The 14,862-nt window shown below is 61.3% G+C and overlaps 1 protein-coding gene across 1 annotated transcript in view; it reads left to right on the top strand.

Annotated features, from left to right (window-relative positions):
- The window catches only part of LOC117653604 (glycosyltransferase 25 family member), a 60,842-nt gene extending 48,618 nt beyond the window's left edge, over positions 1-12,224 (top strand). Inside the window, exons 6-10 of the mRNA XM_034399398.1 lie at positions 6,497-6,571; positions 6,841-6,898; positions 10,634-10,761; positions 10,833-11,033; positions 11,120-12,224. Of these exons, the coding sequence (XP_034255289.1) occupies positions 6,497-6,571; positions 6,841-6,898; positions 10,634-10,761; positions 10,833-11,033; positions 11,120-11,330 (673 nt within the window). The 3' untranslated portion in view covers positions 11,331-12,224. The remainder of the gene's footprint in view (positions 1-6,496; positions 6,572-6,840; positions 6,899-10,633; positions 10,762-10,832; positions 11,034-11,119) is intronic.
- The last annotated feature ends 2,638 nt before the right edge of the window (positions 12,225-14,862 follow it).

The following is a 14,862-nucleotide window of genomic DNA, read 5'->3' on the forward strand; positions in this document are numbered from 1 at the left end:
GACTTCCAATTTCATCTCAGACCTTTACTTTTCCAAATATTTACCAATTTTGGACCAAAATTTTTGAGTCGAGTTTTACATAGTTTCCTGCAGTTTTTGGTGTGCTGATCACGAAAATGACTTCCAATTTAATCCCAGACCTTTACTTTTCCAAATATTTACCAATTTTGGACCAAAATTTTTGAGTCGAGTTTTACATAGTTTCCTGCAGTTTTTGGTGTGCTGATCACGAAAATGACTTCCAATTTAATCCCAGACCTTTACTTTTCCAAATATTTACCAATTTTGGACCAAAATTTTTGAGTCGAGTTTTACATAGTTTCCTGCAGTTTTTGGTGTGCTGATCACGAAAATGACTTCCAATTTCATCTCAGACCTTTACTTTTCCAAATATTTACCAATTTTGGACCAAAATTTTTGAGTCGAGTTTTACAAAGTTTCCTGCAGTTTTTGGTGTGCTGATCACGAAAATGACTTCCAATTTAATCCCAGACCTTTACTTTTCCTAAAATTTACCAATTTGTGACCAAAATTTCAAAGTTGAGTTTCTCATTGTTTCCTACAGTTTTCAGTAAGAGACATGAATTCCGGCCCTTTCGTGACGGAAGACACTGTATTGGCCTTATTCTGCACATATTCTTCGCCATCTCCTATAAGAATGTGTTCAGACGCATCGCTCGCCTACTACGCGCCCAAACTAAACGGCGCGTACCCCTAGTATATCTAGGTCAGCGTGCCGACACACTGCCCGCGCCACCCCAATCTTGGTAGATAACAAGGCATCGTGTGGCGGCCTGGCGGCCTCGGCGGCGCGGGACTGACTGATTCCGAGATAGAACGGCCCTGCCGGCCGCCCCAGGGCTTTAAGGACACATCAGTTCTCCGGGGAAGCGGCGCAGTGGCTCCCAGGCGGCTCCAGGCGGCTCCGGGGAGCCATTCACAGTGCCTAGTCGCCCACAGGCCCCCTCCCCCCTGGAGGCTGGCCCATTCAGTGGCCCCATCAGACTGCCACACTCCTCCAGCAGGCCCTGCTGTGATTCCATGGCTTGTCTCAGAGGCTCCAGGCGTCCTTCCCCAGCCCCGTGGAGGCAGTGGCCCTGCCGGCGCGCCGGGCCGCATGCAAAGGACGACGTCTCCTTCGCCTCCTCGGCGCCCATCTTTCATATTTCCCTCCGGCGAGGGACTTCCCCTACAGTGGCCGCGAGGGGCCGGGGGAGTGGCCGTCAAATGGACTCACTGGCCGGCCGGGAGAGGACTGCCTCCCATTTGTCCCCCGCGGACTCTCCCGATCGATTTGGAAGACACGCCTGTCTCCCTCGCACCGCCGCGCGCCGCCCCGTGAGTGCGACAGGGACGAAGCGGCACTCCTCGGAATGAGTCCAGTCCGCCGTGATCGGCATGACGCGCGACACTTCGGCGGGCCTCTTCCGGCTCCGCAGACTTTCGTCCGGAAGGCCGCGTCGCCCTGTCTCTCTCGCACCCCCTCAGGAGACGTGTGAGTGTGACAGAGGCGGAGCGTCTACGCGACCCTTGGGAATGGCTAGGCAGGCAGCTGAGAAGGGGGGAGGGGGGATGCGCTTGAGATATTGGGGCCGGCAGCGTCAGCCTAGGCCGCCGCCGCGCCGTCGGGGAGGTGTCTGGACTGGCGTCTGGAGACGCCCACGGCGTGTCGCGGCCCGGCCCCGCCCCGCTCGGCCGCACCAAGCCGGGCCCCCGGGAGAGAGGCCTGTCCGCCACACCCTGCTGCCGCGTGCTGCTGCCGAACCTGGCGCCTCGTTATGAAAAGCAGCGCTGAATTTGTCGTACATTTGCGATGAAAGTTGAAACAAAAACGTGTTGTTGTTCTCTCGAAATTCGTAAAGTCGAGGCTATTTTTTCGAGTGCCCCCTCCGGCTTATTTGGTTTGGATTCTGATGACGGGACGCTTGTCCTGCCGGCTCCGCGTTGGCTGCGCGCTCCGCCGGCTCAATCAGGCGCCGATTCAAAAGGGGGGCCGCGGCGCATGATGGCGCAGTCGGCGAGAGGCGGCAGGAAATATGGAAAAGGGGGACGCCACGCGCCGCCACCGCCTTCTGTTCGGCGTATTAGTCGCACACGCGCACACCGCGACACCGCGACACCGCCCGCGCTGCTTCGCCACTTCGGCCCGTGCCGCGGCCCGCGCGGGTCACGGAGAGGCGGTGCACGGTGGGCCAGAAGACCGCTGCAGGCGGTCAAAATCCCAGACGCGTTTTTTTTAGCTCCAGGTCGCTTATCAGGCCTCGAATCGAACGTCTGACCCCACCAATGGATTGCTCTCCGAACGAGGAATCCGTTGGTGGGGTCACACGCTTGATTCGAGTCCTGTTTAGCGACTCTGGTGATAAAAACGCGTCTATAGTCTTGGCCGCCTGCGCCGGTGAGGGAGAGAGACTGCTCTCGGTCCCGCTCCACGCGCAGCGGAGAGGAGCATGAATCTCTGGCGAGATAAACGCGGCGAAAAGTTGGCAGACGGACGGCCTTAATTAAACGGGACAAGTGGCCGCTGCAGCGCCGCGACGACCAAGACGCACCGCCCGCCAAAGCGCGCCAAAGCGCTCGCAAAAACGAGTTTTGAAGCCGAGCTCATTTCCAGGAGTGGTGCTGAATGTGTTTTGCCAGTGATGTCTCGCGCGGCGAAAGGTTTTTCGTGCAGGTGCCGATTTTTCAGGCACATTGCCAAGGCTGATTGACGAGGGTGCCTTGCGTCGTTTTGCCGCGTTTTTCTGGTTGTCTCGGTCGCTGGCGCATGGCAGTGAGTGGGCGCACGGGTATGCCAATGGCAGCATGGGTGGAGACGCCCCGGCCAGGCCAGCCCAGCCCCGTGGGGAAAGGTCGCGCCCTTTAACCTCCCCTTGCATCGCCCGGAGCAGTGGCGCCCCGCCCCGCCCCGCGGGCTGGCTGCCAGCGCGGTCTGCGGCGCACCCCGACGGGCCGCGCGCTGCCCCTGCTAACAGCACCGCGTCGTAGAGATAGCGGCGCCGTCATCAGCCGGCCAATGACGGCCGAGTCCCTCGTGCCTCTGTGTGTGCTCGGGCCAGGACAGGCCAAGCCAAGCCGAGCGCCCTTGAACCTGAATCTGAATAGCATGCTCAAGCCTCGGCGCCAGAATGCCCACTTGCCCAGTTTCCGGGGGCCAGTTGATTATAATCTGTATATAGGGGTCGTCCCCCCCACCACAGTGCTCCCACATGGCGTGTGTGTGTGTGAATGTGCTGCCTATGTGCGTGCGTGCGTGTTGGTGCTAAGTAGCGTTATCGCCGTCCTCTCTGCGAACCGCGGCGCACGTGTGTATGTGTGTGTGAGGGAGGGAGACGCATGTGAGCGTGGGGGCGCCAAGCGCGCCAGGCCCCCTGCGGCCCCCCGTGGACCCCTGCTTTCTTTTCTTGGCTTTGATGTCGAGCAGCAGCAGGCTCCTGCCCGGCAGGCTCCAGCAAGCAGGGTCCGTGGTCCCTGGTCCGCCCGCCGGGGCGCGGGGCCGCCGCCAAAGACGGTCCAGACAGAGCGCGGAAAGAAAAGGAAAAATAAACGGAGCTGGTGGACGGAGAGCGCCGTGGAGGTAGGCAGCCCTCCCGCGTCCGTGCGTCCCCGCAGCCGCGTGGCCTACCCGGCAGGCGCTCGGCCTCGTGGGCGCAGCGCAGCGCCGCCGCCACCTCACGCCTCCCACTGGAAAAAATCGAATGAAGTTACAAATTGAAAAGATTGCACGCTTTGGACCTCACGCCGCGCCACCCACTCCTCTCGGACTCGGCGTCCCAGCCCCAGCAGTGCCCCGCACCGGCCAGGCGCACGCTCTCCAACCCCCTAAAAACGCCATTCCGGCCACCTTTGAAAGTGAAACAAGCTCACGTGCGCCAAGAAGTGGGAGTTCGTGACCCCATTCCCCATTCGCACCGCCCGCCTCTCTTTCTCGCTCCGGCCGGAATGTGCGCGCTCACTCTCACTGTCACGCACGCGCACACGCCTTAATCATTTTCTACTTCATTTCGGGCGGCACGTCGGACGGCGCGTCGGGTGGCGCCAGGCCCGCCAGGCCGCCAGGCCGGGGCCGCGCATGTGGCGTCTTTTATTGATGACCCCCCAGCAGAGCGGCCGGGCAGGGCAGGGCAGGGCCTCGGCAAATGTCGGGGAAGAAATTAACGACGTGGTCGCCGGGATGGGCCCAGCACCTTGACAGACGCCTCACGCGCCCACTCCGGCCCACTGCCACACTGCCACCCACGCACGCCGCGCTCTCTCTCTCCACTCGCCCCTATGCTGCCCCTGCCCCTCTCTCAGAACCGCTCTGATTTCTTCATTGCGTCTGGGCCGGCCAGTCTTTGGTCTGGCCGCCGCGGCCGAGTAAATCGGACTGCCGCGCGGCACGCGATAGAAGCCGCTGTCCCGCTGCTTTTTCCGTTTTCCCGTCCGTGTCCGGCGGTGATTTTCGCCGGCCGCGCCGAGTTCTCCGAATGACTCGCATCGCGGCTTGGCTCGTGTGTGTGTGTGTGTGTAGGTGTGTGTGTGTGTGTGTGTGTGTGTGTATGTGTGTGAGTGTGTGTGTGTGTGTGTGTGTGTGTGTGTGCCGGTTTCCTTTCCCGGCTCGGAGGGGGCAGCCCAGATTGTGTGGGACCACTGGGGCGGTGGTCGCGGTGGCGGTCGGGAGGACGACGCCGACGACGACGCCGACGCTCTGAAAGAGGGCCGGAAAGGCTGGCAGGAGCGGTCGGCGGCAAATTACCTCCGGTGTAGTTATTGTCATTTTTCCCCTCCCCGTATCTCGCAGCATCCTGCGATGTTCCCGCCGCCTTCGCCGCCCCGAGAGACGCGAGGACGGCCTCGCTCCATTATCCGCGGCTCCGCGGCCGGATTCCCCGAAAGGATTCCCCGAAAGGATTCCCCGAAGGGTGCTCGCGGAGACGCCGCCCGAAGTTGGTGTTGCTGAGCTTCTTCTCCTTCGATGGACCGCTCCGCCCTCCTCCATCACGTCCCGCCGAGGGTGGAAGCGAACGCTCCGCGGCGACGTTCGACTCAGGAGTCATTGGCACCGTCCCGTCTGGCTTCTGCTTTCTTATTTCCGGATGCAGAAGCCCGCGGGGCCGGCGGCAATGCCGTCCGCAGCCCCTCCCGTTTGCTATTCACCTGTCGTGGAGTCAGTTTCCCAGTTTATGAAAACTCTCGCCGATAATTGGTTTACCGCGTCGAAAGCTGGGGGGGGGGAGGCCCCCTCCTGCGCGGGTACGACGCCGGGGGTATGAATATTAAGCAGCCCCAGCAGTGCCTGGCAATGAAAAGATTGTGCAAGGCTAGCCCTGTCCTGCAGGCTATAATCGCTTATCTCGGCACTATTTTTCAGACGACGCGCCTCCTCGCTACCGTGGGCGTAGCAGCCAGGCACTGCCAGGCAGCCGCTGGGAAAGAAAATGGGCTGCAATGGGCTGCGGCGAATCTGGGACGCTCATCACGCTTTCTTTTGCAGGGTGCACAGTGTGGTGCGTTTACCCGTAGCAACAGAAGGTCTTCCCCTGCCGACTGTTGGCCGCAAGTTCCGTGTGCGCGCGTGTGGGGAGGGGGGGGGGAGGCCCTCGATTACATTGCTTCGCGGAACTTACGCACCCAGCGCGGTATCAGGGCTTCGGGCGAACTTGGTTCGCAATGGGAGTCGCTCGCTGCCGCGTTGCCCTTGCCACACAGTGGGCCGGCAGGCCACGTCTCGGGTCTACGGTCCGCGAAGGAGGTTCGAGTCCGACGTCTTATGTGGCAGTTGTAGCGGCCTTGGCGCCTTGAAGGCAAACTCCTTTCCGCCTGTTTGTAGGCGACAAGTGCGACGAACGCCCGTCGCCAAGTTGGGGCTCCACTCCTCCTCGTCGGCAGCACACTGCACGTGCTGCCCGTAGTGCAGGGGCACGTGCCGGAGTCGATGGGGTGGATTCGTCTCTGCATAATGCACGGCACGCTTCCACCACCGCGACCTCCACGGCCTCCTCCAAGGCCAGCGGCGCCAGGGTCGTCCTGAGGCAAGCCGATGACCTGTCTGTGGTGGCCGAGTGGGCACGACGGTCTACCAAGCTCGCTTCGGCAGTCATTTAGGAAGGAATGGGGACACGATATCAGAGGGGGGGGGGAGCCCGGGTCGAGAAGTGACGCCGACGCCACCTAACACTGCATGAGCTGTGTGTGCGTGCGTGTGTGTGTGTTTGCGCAAACGGGCCAATTTGAGAGCAGGGATAAATCATCCCCTTGTTTGTTTGCCTTTGTCTGTGGCGTTGACTGCTGCCATATGACTCCCTCGTCCCCCCCTCTTCCCCCTCTCCCGCTGCCCAGGCCTTCCCTCCCTCCCCGGCAGACTCGCCTCAGCGTCGTCGGGCGTGGGATGGGAACGCAGAGCGCAGTGCTGCACGCGTTGGAGGTGTCGCCAGCTCCCCCCTGCCGGCAGGACTCCCCCCCCCCCTCCTCCAAAGCCCGCTCATCCTGACGGACGCCTTGTTTGCTGTTGCAGGAAGCTGGACGACGCCGTGCTGCTGGAGATGGGCATCACGCAGATGACGGAGTACGCGGACCCGTACAAGAAAAGGTGAGCCGAACCCGCCGCGAGGAACGGACTGGCGACGAGAAAAAAGAAGCGGCAGGTCGCGGCAAAATAATGAAGCTAGATTAAGCGAAAGGATGACAGATGTTGTTTTCCGGCGCTCGGTGTTACGAGCACTGTCCTTAATTCATCCGACCGTTCTGTTGTCCTAACTCTGGCCGTCTGCCTCTTCACATTCCTCGAAGCCATTTTCCTTGTTTGAAATTCTGTCTGACCGCGACAACCTTGTCGTTCATCCTCCCTCTGGGTTGCAGGCCGATGACCATGGGCGAGATCGGCTGCTTCATGAGCCACTTCAACATCTGGACCGAGGTAACGCACTTGCGCCTAATTAGCCACCGCTTGTTCATGACTCTCTCTCTCTCCCTCCACGGTGACTCCTGCTCTGATTCAACCCGCTGCTCGTGTGTGTGTGTGGGTGTGTGTGTGTGGGTGTGGGTGTCGCTGGGTGGGTGTGAAAATGGGGTGAGGGGGTTGTTTCACTGTTTCGCACTCCGCCATGAAAATTCCTCTAGGTCCGCCATGGCAAAACAATGTCATCCCCAACAATGGGCCGCTTCCTGCGTTACACACTGGTCCCTGCTTTGCTGTGCAGCCTCCCCCCCCCTTCCCCCCTTCCGCTTCTTTCGTTATCGCAATGAAAGTGTGTGTCGCGGGGCGCTGGCGGCGGTGAGGGAGTGGAGTGGGGGTGTTCTGAAGAAAGTGCGTGGTGGAAAGGGGGGGGGGCTGACCCACCCGCCAGCAGCGCGCAATAATTGTAAAGGGGGATGTGAAGCGCCTCCCCCCCCCTTTTCCCCCTCCCCCGCCGCGGCACGTCGTCATGAAATGTAGCGCGCGGCTCAAGGATGCGCGGCCCGGGTGGGCACCGGTAAAGCAGCGCCCAGGAAAAGGGCGATTAAAAAGCGGTCGCCTGGTGTCGGCGCGGCGGCCCGTCTTGCCGAGGTCGTCGGGGAGGCGCAGCGAGCAGCAGAGTGGCGGCAGCAGCGGCCCTGCGGCCCTCGCCCTGCCTCTCCCCACGCAGGGCGAGGACAGCCAGCGGCGCAGCGACACGCAGCGAGGGGAGGGGAAAAAAAGAACATTCGTCGGCGGCATTGTTGCCCTCGTCCTTTTTGGAGGAGACGGGGAGCACGGCGGCGCCTCTCCCTTGCCCTCCCCGTCCCGGTGCCCCCGGCGAGGCCGTCGCCGTGCCGCGGGCGGTGCTTCAGGTGCGTGTCGCGGGGCGGGGCGGGGCTCCAGGAGGGCGATGTCCTCATTTGCAGCGCGTCCAAAAAATTACCGCGCCGGGGAAAACACTTTGGCGGCCTGTCCTGCCCTTTTTGCTCGACGTGGGGTTGGGCAGGCATTCCGTGGCTTGGAGGGCGAGGGGCGAACTCTCGAACGCGTGGCGGGGAGGGGGTGGCGCGTGCAGCGATGACGAACCGGCCGAATGGCGGGACGGGGATGGAGGAGAAACCACGTGCTGTGCGCTGCAGGAGGGGAAAGACGGGATGAAAAACGCTTTTGCACCCCCGCCTGCATTCCGAGTGTGTGTGCGTGAGAGAGAGAGAGAGAGAGAGAGAGAGAGAGAGAGAGAGAGAGAGAGAGCCGCCAAAGGCGCCTCGCCTCGCCGGCCTCGCCGGCCCCGCCCCGGACCACTTTTGGCGCGTTTCCGTGCAGAGGCACGCGTCGCTGCGCTCTGCTTGGAACACAAACTGCAGCAGGTCGGCCGGGCCGCGTGAATCTGTATTAGTGTCTCGTCGGGCGAGAGCGAGGACATGTGTGTGTGTTGGGGGCGGGGGTCCTCGCGCGACCTGCGGAGCAAAAAAAAAATGACGTCCCACTTCTTGCCGGGAAGAATAGATTGGTCCACGCGGGTCGCACAGCAGCTGCTGCCAACTGCCGAGGCTGCCCGGGCTGCCCAGGCGGGTCAAGAGGGCTGACCGTCTTGCGTCTCATCGATTCTGGCGCTCTGTCAAGACTGTTTGGAACTCGGCTCTGGCTAGACGCACTCGACCCACTGTCTCGCCGTCTATCTCTCTCGCACTCCCTCCTCTTTTTCCTTTTTTTTTCTCCCCGGGCCGTTAGTTCAGTTTGCAGGCCGAGATGGGATCGAATCGCTCGTAGGTTGTCTTTGAGGCGACCTCCAAGGGCCTCGCCAGGCAGGGCGACGCGTTGGTGACCTTTTCCCGGCATATTTACCGCGCGGTTCCCCGGGTAATCACTGCGCGGGCCGTAATCACCCCGTTCCCCCTCCTCCTCCCCCTCCCCCTCCAGACCGCCAATGGCTTCCGCCTTCAGTATTAGCGGCAGGGGCGCGGCGCCTACAACTTTACCGCTCTCTAAAAATATTCAACACCTCTTTCACTCTTCGGGTTATTATTCCACGACGGCGGGGGATCGCGACCCGCTGCAGCAGCGGGAATAAATTTGAGAGGAAAGTGGTTCTTGGGGGCGGCCTGGGGGGCGGCAAGGGGGCTGGCCAGAGGGGGGGGGGGGTGGAGGCTGCTTCGGCGTCGCTGCAGATGAATGTGGAGAGTAAAGTGCGAAACTGAGACGAGCCAATTGAAAGTGCGCTGTGCGTGCATGTGTAGTACGTGTGGCGCGCGTCCTCGGAGCTCCACCCACACGCTCTCCGAATCTCTGGAGTTCGCTCTGGCCACTCTCACAGTGTAACTCCGAGTCGGTGGGCTCCGTAAGTAAGTTTGTGTCCATGCTAGTTAGCCGAGTTTGCACACCAGCACGCAGTCCGAGACGCATTCCCCCGCCCAGCCTGGCCCAGCCTGGCCGTCGCGGCGCCTCACAGGCCGTCCTGGCAGACCCTGGCAAACCCTGGCTGACGACACGACGCCCGCCAGAAGGTCGCAGTCTTAACAAGCTGCCGGGGCACGCGCCGGCACCCTCGCATTTACATGCCCCGCGGGGAGAGAGGTTCAATTACCACAACGTCCTCCTATATGGCGTGTGTACTCAACTTATCTTGGCGTGCCGGTTATGTTTTTGTGAGTGAAAAAAAAGGAGTTCTGTTTGAGTTTCGTTTCTTTGTAACCGTTTTGCGCTGGCGGTTCCCTGCATGTCTTGACCGCTGGACGCACCCCCCCCTCCCCCTCCCCCTCCCCCTCTTTCCTGTTCCGTGTGTGCCGTCGCAGGACTGGTACGTACTGGACGCCGTGAAATATTAGCCAATTTTCCGCAGTTTGTGCTGCTCCGTTTTTATGGCGGGAGCACCCCTCCGTGGCCCCTCGACTCGGGTGCACACAGACGCGCGCACACAGACACGCGCACACACACACTTTGACGCACACGCGCGCGCCGGGCGCCCTGCTTGTGCTGCCCTGTGATTGTGATTGCATGGCTGCAGATGCAGGCCGCCTGCCCACACCAACACATCCATCCGTCCCCCGCAGGCCCCGACAGCATTCTACCGTAATCCTGCCGGACTGCGCCGAGGGCTGCGCCCCTGGCTGAGACCCGGGAGGGCTGATTTCGGTATTTAGGTCGCTCCTCCCCCCGAAGCAGTGTCCGGACGGCGAGGACAGACCAGGACAGACCGACGGACAGTGGCGGCCTGTCTTGCAGTAGTGATGGCGCTGGCTGGGCCTTTATCCTGGAGTACAGTGGGGGCGCTCCGCCGCTCCCCGTTCGGTAACTGGCGACGCAGCTGCGACCCATTCTCACTACTGCACACCGTTTCTCAAGTGAAACGTGAAGCTGCCGGCCCTCGGCCTGGCCGGGCCCGGCCCCTGGTCCGGGCCGCCCTGCCCGTCCTGGCTGCCCTGCCCCCCGCCGCGCCTCGCTGCGTCCTCGCCGCGTCCCCCGAGGCCCCGCAGAGGGCCCCGCCGAGGGCCCCGCCCACCCTGTCGACCCCCTGCAGGCGAAAGATTTACCGCCCGACTTGCTCAAAGTATTTGACTTCCACCTGCACGACGGCGGCGGGGTGCGGCCCGGCGGCGCGGCCCCCTCGCGTTGTCACCCCGAGCGCGCCTCGACGCCGCACCACGACTCTTTTAATTTCCCCTCCTGTTGGAAGCTTTTTCACGTGCCTGACTCAACTTGTGGCTCCCCCTGCAGGTGGCGCAGAACCGCATGGCCGCCGTCCTGGTGCTGGAGGACGACATCCGCTTCGAGCCCTTCTTCCGCAAGAAGCTGTACGGCGTCATGGACGAGCTGCGGGACATGCGGCTGCAGTGGGACCTGGTGTAAGTTTCTCTCTGTCTCTCTCGCCTTCCTGGCCGGGCTGCCCGCTGACCGCGCCTTTCGCCTTGTGCAGGTACTTGGGCCGCAAGCGCCTGGAGAAGGAGGAGCCGTGGGTGCCGGACGCCAAGCACCTGGTGCGGCCCGGCTACTCGTACTGGACGCTGGGCTACATGCTGTCCTTCCCCGGCGCGCGCAAGCTGCTGGACGCGCGGCCTCTGGACAACCTGGTGCCCGTCGACGAGTACCTGCCCATCCTCTTCGACCGCCACCCCGAGTAAGCCCTGCCCCAATGCTTTGAACTCTTTTGTTTTAAATTTATCTTTGTTTTGATTGGGTTGTTTTTCGCGGTGTGTGTTCCAGAGAGTCGTGGAAGGAGCGCTTCCCCAAGCGCGACCTGGTGGCCTACTCGGCCGCGCCGCTGCTGCTGTTCCCCACGCACTACACTGGCGACAAGGGCTACGTCAGCGACACGGAGAACTCGGAGGTGATCCCGGAACCGCTGCGGGGGTCGCGCCCGCCCGTCGCCGACCAGCACAGCCGCCAGCACCGCCAGGGCCGCGTCGAGCTGTAGGCCCCGCCACCCCACCGCCACCCCACCGCCACCACGGCCTGCGAGGCCAGCCGGTGGAGGAGTGAGGGTTGGCGTCAGGGTACACTGTGCCAACGGACACTGAGGTTTCCCCACCTTTTGTGTTTTAAAAACCAAGTCTGTTCAAATTTTACCTGATGGGCTTTCCTGATATTTTATTGATTTTTTTTTACGCCATGGTATTTTTATCCTATTTTATTTTTATCCCTATTATTTAAGTTTTGTATCTTTTATTACTCATAACAATCCATCTGTGTAAGTTCATATGTCTATGAAATGACGTTCGTGAGCAAATGCCCTGTTGTCTCAGCACGTGCTTGGGCTAATTTAATTACTGACCCGTACTATATGTGCCATTTTGACGAATTTAAAATGTAATGTACGGTTTAAGAAAATTTTAAGATGGTTTGTGGCTGGTGGAGTTTCAGGTTGTAAGATGAAGTGCCAAAGATGATCACAATGTGCCATGTTTTGAACTCTCATAGTGCCTTTTCTTTGCCAAAAGTGTATGCCAAATATTTTGTCTTATTTCTTTGTGCATTCATGATATATTGAATGTATGGACGAAATATGCACAAATAACTGAATGCGTTCTTATTGTATTAGGGTTGTACTTAAGCAATCATCTTTTGATGGAGTATGTTATTGGTATGATTGTCATTCCAGTACTTACAATCATGTTTTGTACATTGTGGAAACTGATGCGGTTCAAATAAGACCACTTTTTTAATTGTGATTTTGTTCAGTAACATTTTTGTTACACAAATGTATACTAACACAGAGCTCTCTTTTTAAAATCTTTTTTACAACGGTATACAATGTATTTCAAATGTATTTTCACATCCTAATAAAATGTTGAAAATGGAAATGCCATAATTGAGTGTCTTTTTTTAATAAGGCCTTGGAACTTCGGCCAAATCCTCTCCCCTGCAGTCTCTGCAGCGCGCCATGTCGCAGCAGCAAACAGAACAAGCGGCCAAGCGGCTAACTCAATTACCATGGAAACTCGCCTGGTTTGGAGGCCGGCTCAGGGCCCTGCGCCCTGCGTGCGTCGCCGTGCGCTTGCAGTGTAGGCCTAGTGCCTTCACGACGAACAATCACTTGCGGATGCTCGCTAGCCAAACATGCAGAAATTTCATGTAAATACCAGTGTCAAGAATACTCCTACTTCGCTCTGGAACTTTCGATCCGATATACACCTACACTAGGCTCCAGTTCGACGAAACGTGGCAGAAAAGCTTGTGGCGACGTGAAGCGAGGCCAGCCACCACGCCATGCCCCCTGCCAGTAGGCAGCCCATCGGGCAGCCGCGCCGCTTGGGAGGCCACCTCGCGTGCCGCGCGGGGCGACGCCGCGACGCCGCGTGGAGCGCTAGCAGCGCAGCGGCGTCTCGCCGTGGTTCACGGCGGCCGCAGCATCGAGTAGTTACTTCATTTCTGAGTGATCAAAGACACGCTACCTGCCTATTTCAGTTAGGTGAGAGGAGTGTCTGCGACGTGGCCTCCGAGCCGCCGCACTGCGCGCTGCAAGCAGCTGCAAGCAGATTACTTCTTCGCCCCGGATGCTGCTCCCGCCAAAGTAGTGCAATTTCCTCGACCTTTGCCGCTGCCGCCACGCCCCGCGCCCCAGTCGCTCGGTGCTTCCAGGCCTTCCAGGCCGCGCCGCTGCAGCCCGCCTGTCACCCCGCGGCACAGCCAAGCACCTACAGTGGACTAGCGACGAGAAAGCCGCGGCCGTAACGCGCCCATTTAGGCCTTTAATGCGGTGACGTCATCCCTGACAGCGTAGCGGCGCGGGCAGCACCGCGGCAGTCTGCTGCAGGCCAAGTACATCATGGAGGCCGAGTCGGCCGAGCGCAGCGCGCTGTTGCGACAGTTTACTGCGCGATCGACCCTTAAACTTTCACTGACCGTTCGGACGGTTCGGACCGTGGCGCCGTGGCACGGGTAGGACTCCCTGGCCGCCGGGCCGCCGCCGCCTCGGTGCAGGCCGTCCCGCAGGCCGTCCTACATGCTTGCATCGCGGTCCCGACCCTCCCGCAGCGTCCGGGGCGGGTGAGAAATGAAGCCCTGGCCGCACAGTGACCCCCTCGGCCCATCCGTCTGTCTGTCCGTCCGTCCGTCCGTGTAATCTCCCCGCGGCAGAGCGGGGGCGGGGTGCGGGGCGTGGGAGCTGGTGCCGGTGCGGCCCGCCCCGGCCCGCCTTTACCCCTTTACACCTCGGACACGTCCTCGGCCTCCGCCTCGCCGGTCTTTCCAGCCCAACGCGCGGCGCCCGGCGGCGCCTCTTACCCCAATAGGTTTGCCTCCTCCCCGCGGGCGGCACACACATGCACGCACACAGGCACACTAGCGCGCAAATTCGCACACAGCACACCCGAGAGGCCTGCCAGAGCCAAGTCAGGGCATAAATAACAGTGTGAGCGAGAGGCGACCGCCCCGAGCGTCCCGAGGTCAGGGTGCCACCGAGACCAAGGCCGTCGCCAGGGCATCGTCCTCGCGGGTGAGCAAACGCAGAGCGGGCGTGGTGGTCAAATTTTAATCAAAGTTTTGCAATTGAACGATATTGAGGCACAATGAGAAAGATGCCCGCCGCTTACGTGTCGCAGGCTGCGGCCCAGGTGCGGGAAAATGGAGATTATTGCTGGCCGTTCCCCGGCGGGGTCTCGGCCGCAGTGTCTTGATGGCGGGGCGGGGCGGGGCGGGGCGGGGCGGGGCGGGGCGGGGCGGGGCGGGGCGGGGCGGGCGGGGCGGGGCGGGGCGGCACCTTCTGGATGGGGATTTATCGCGGGCGCATTAACACGAGCAGCCCGCAAGAACGCCACCGAGACGGAGCACAGCATGGCAAGCACGGCCTGCCGCGGAGGACACTTGTCGGGGGCGGGCGCGCCTTGAGAGGGTTGCTAAGCTGCCGCCGCTCCGCGACGACCGACCCGACAAGACGGCGATATTAATTCTGGGAGTAACGTGTCTGCTGTTGTGGCTCACGGCCTCGGCGCGGTGCTCCAGGCGCGGTGCTCCAGGCCCGCGGGCCGTCCCCGGCGAACGAGGTCTAGGCCGCCTCGCCACCCACCAGGCCCTCCGTGCCGGACCTACCCCACCCCCGGCCCAGCCACCCCGCGCGCCACCCCCTCCGGGACGCTGGGCGCCCCACGCCACCCCAGGGCCCACGGCGCGGTGGAGTGTACAGTGTACATCACAGGGCGTCCAAAGTTAAATGCCTGCCGCTCCCGGCCGCTCGCTCGCGGCAATTTCCGCCCCGGTGACGTGGATGAAGACGCGGATGATGGCGGCAGGGCGGCGCGGTCAGCGCGTCGCTCTCCCGGCAGCAGCAGGGCTCGGCCTGGGACTCGGCCTGGGACTCGGCCTGGGACTCGGCCTGGGACTCGGCCTGGGACTCGGCCTGGGACGACATGACTGCCGAGCGGTACAACTTTGTTGTCAGGCTGCGCGGCGTTGTGTGCAGAGCGAGGGCCGGGCGTGGGGCAGTAAAGTCCCCGGTCTCCCTCGCCAAA

The sequence above is a fragment of the Thrips palmi genome, unplaced genomic scaffold, assembly GCF_012932325.1.
Source record: "Thrips palmi isolate BJ-2018 unplaced genomic scaffold, TpBJ-2018v1 HiC_scaffold_8, whole genome shotgun sequence".
Taxonomy (NCBI): Eukaryota; Metazoa; Arthropoda; class Insecta; order Thysanoptera; family Thripidae; genus Thrips; species Thrips palmi.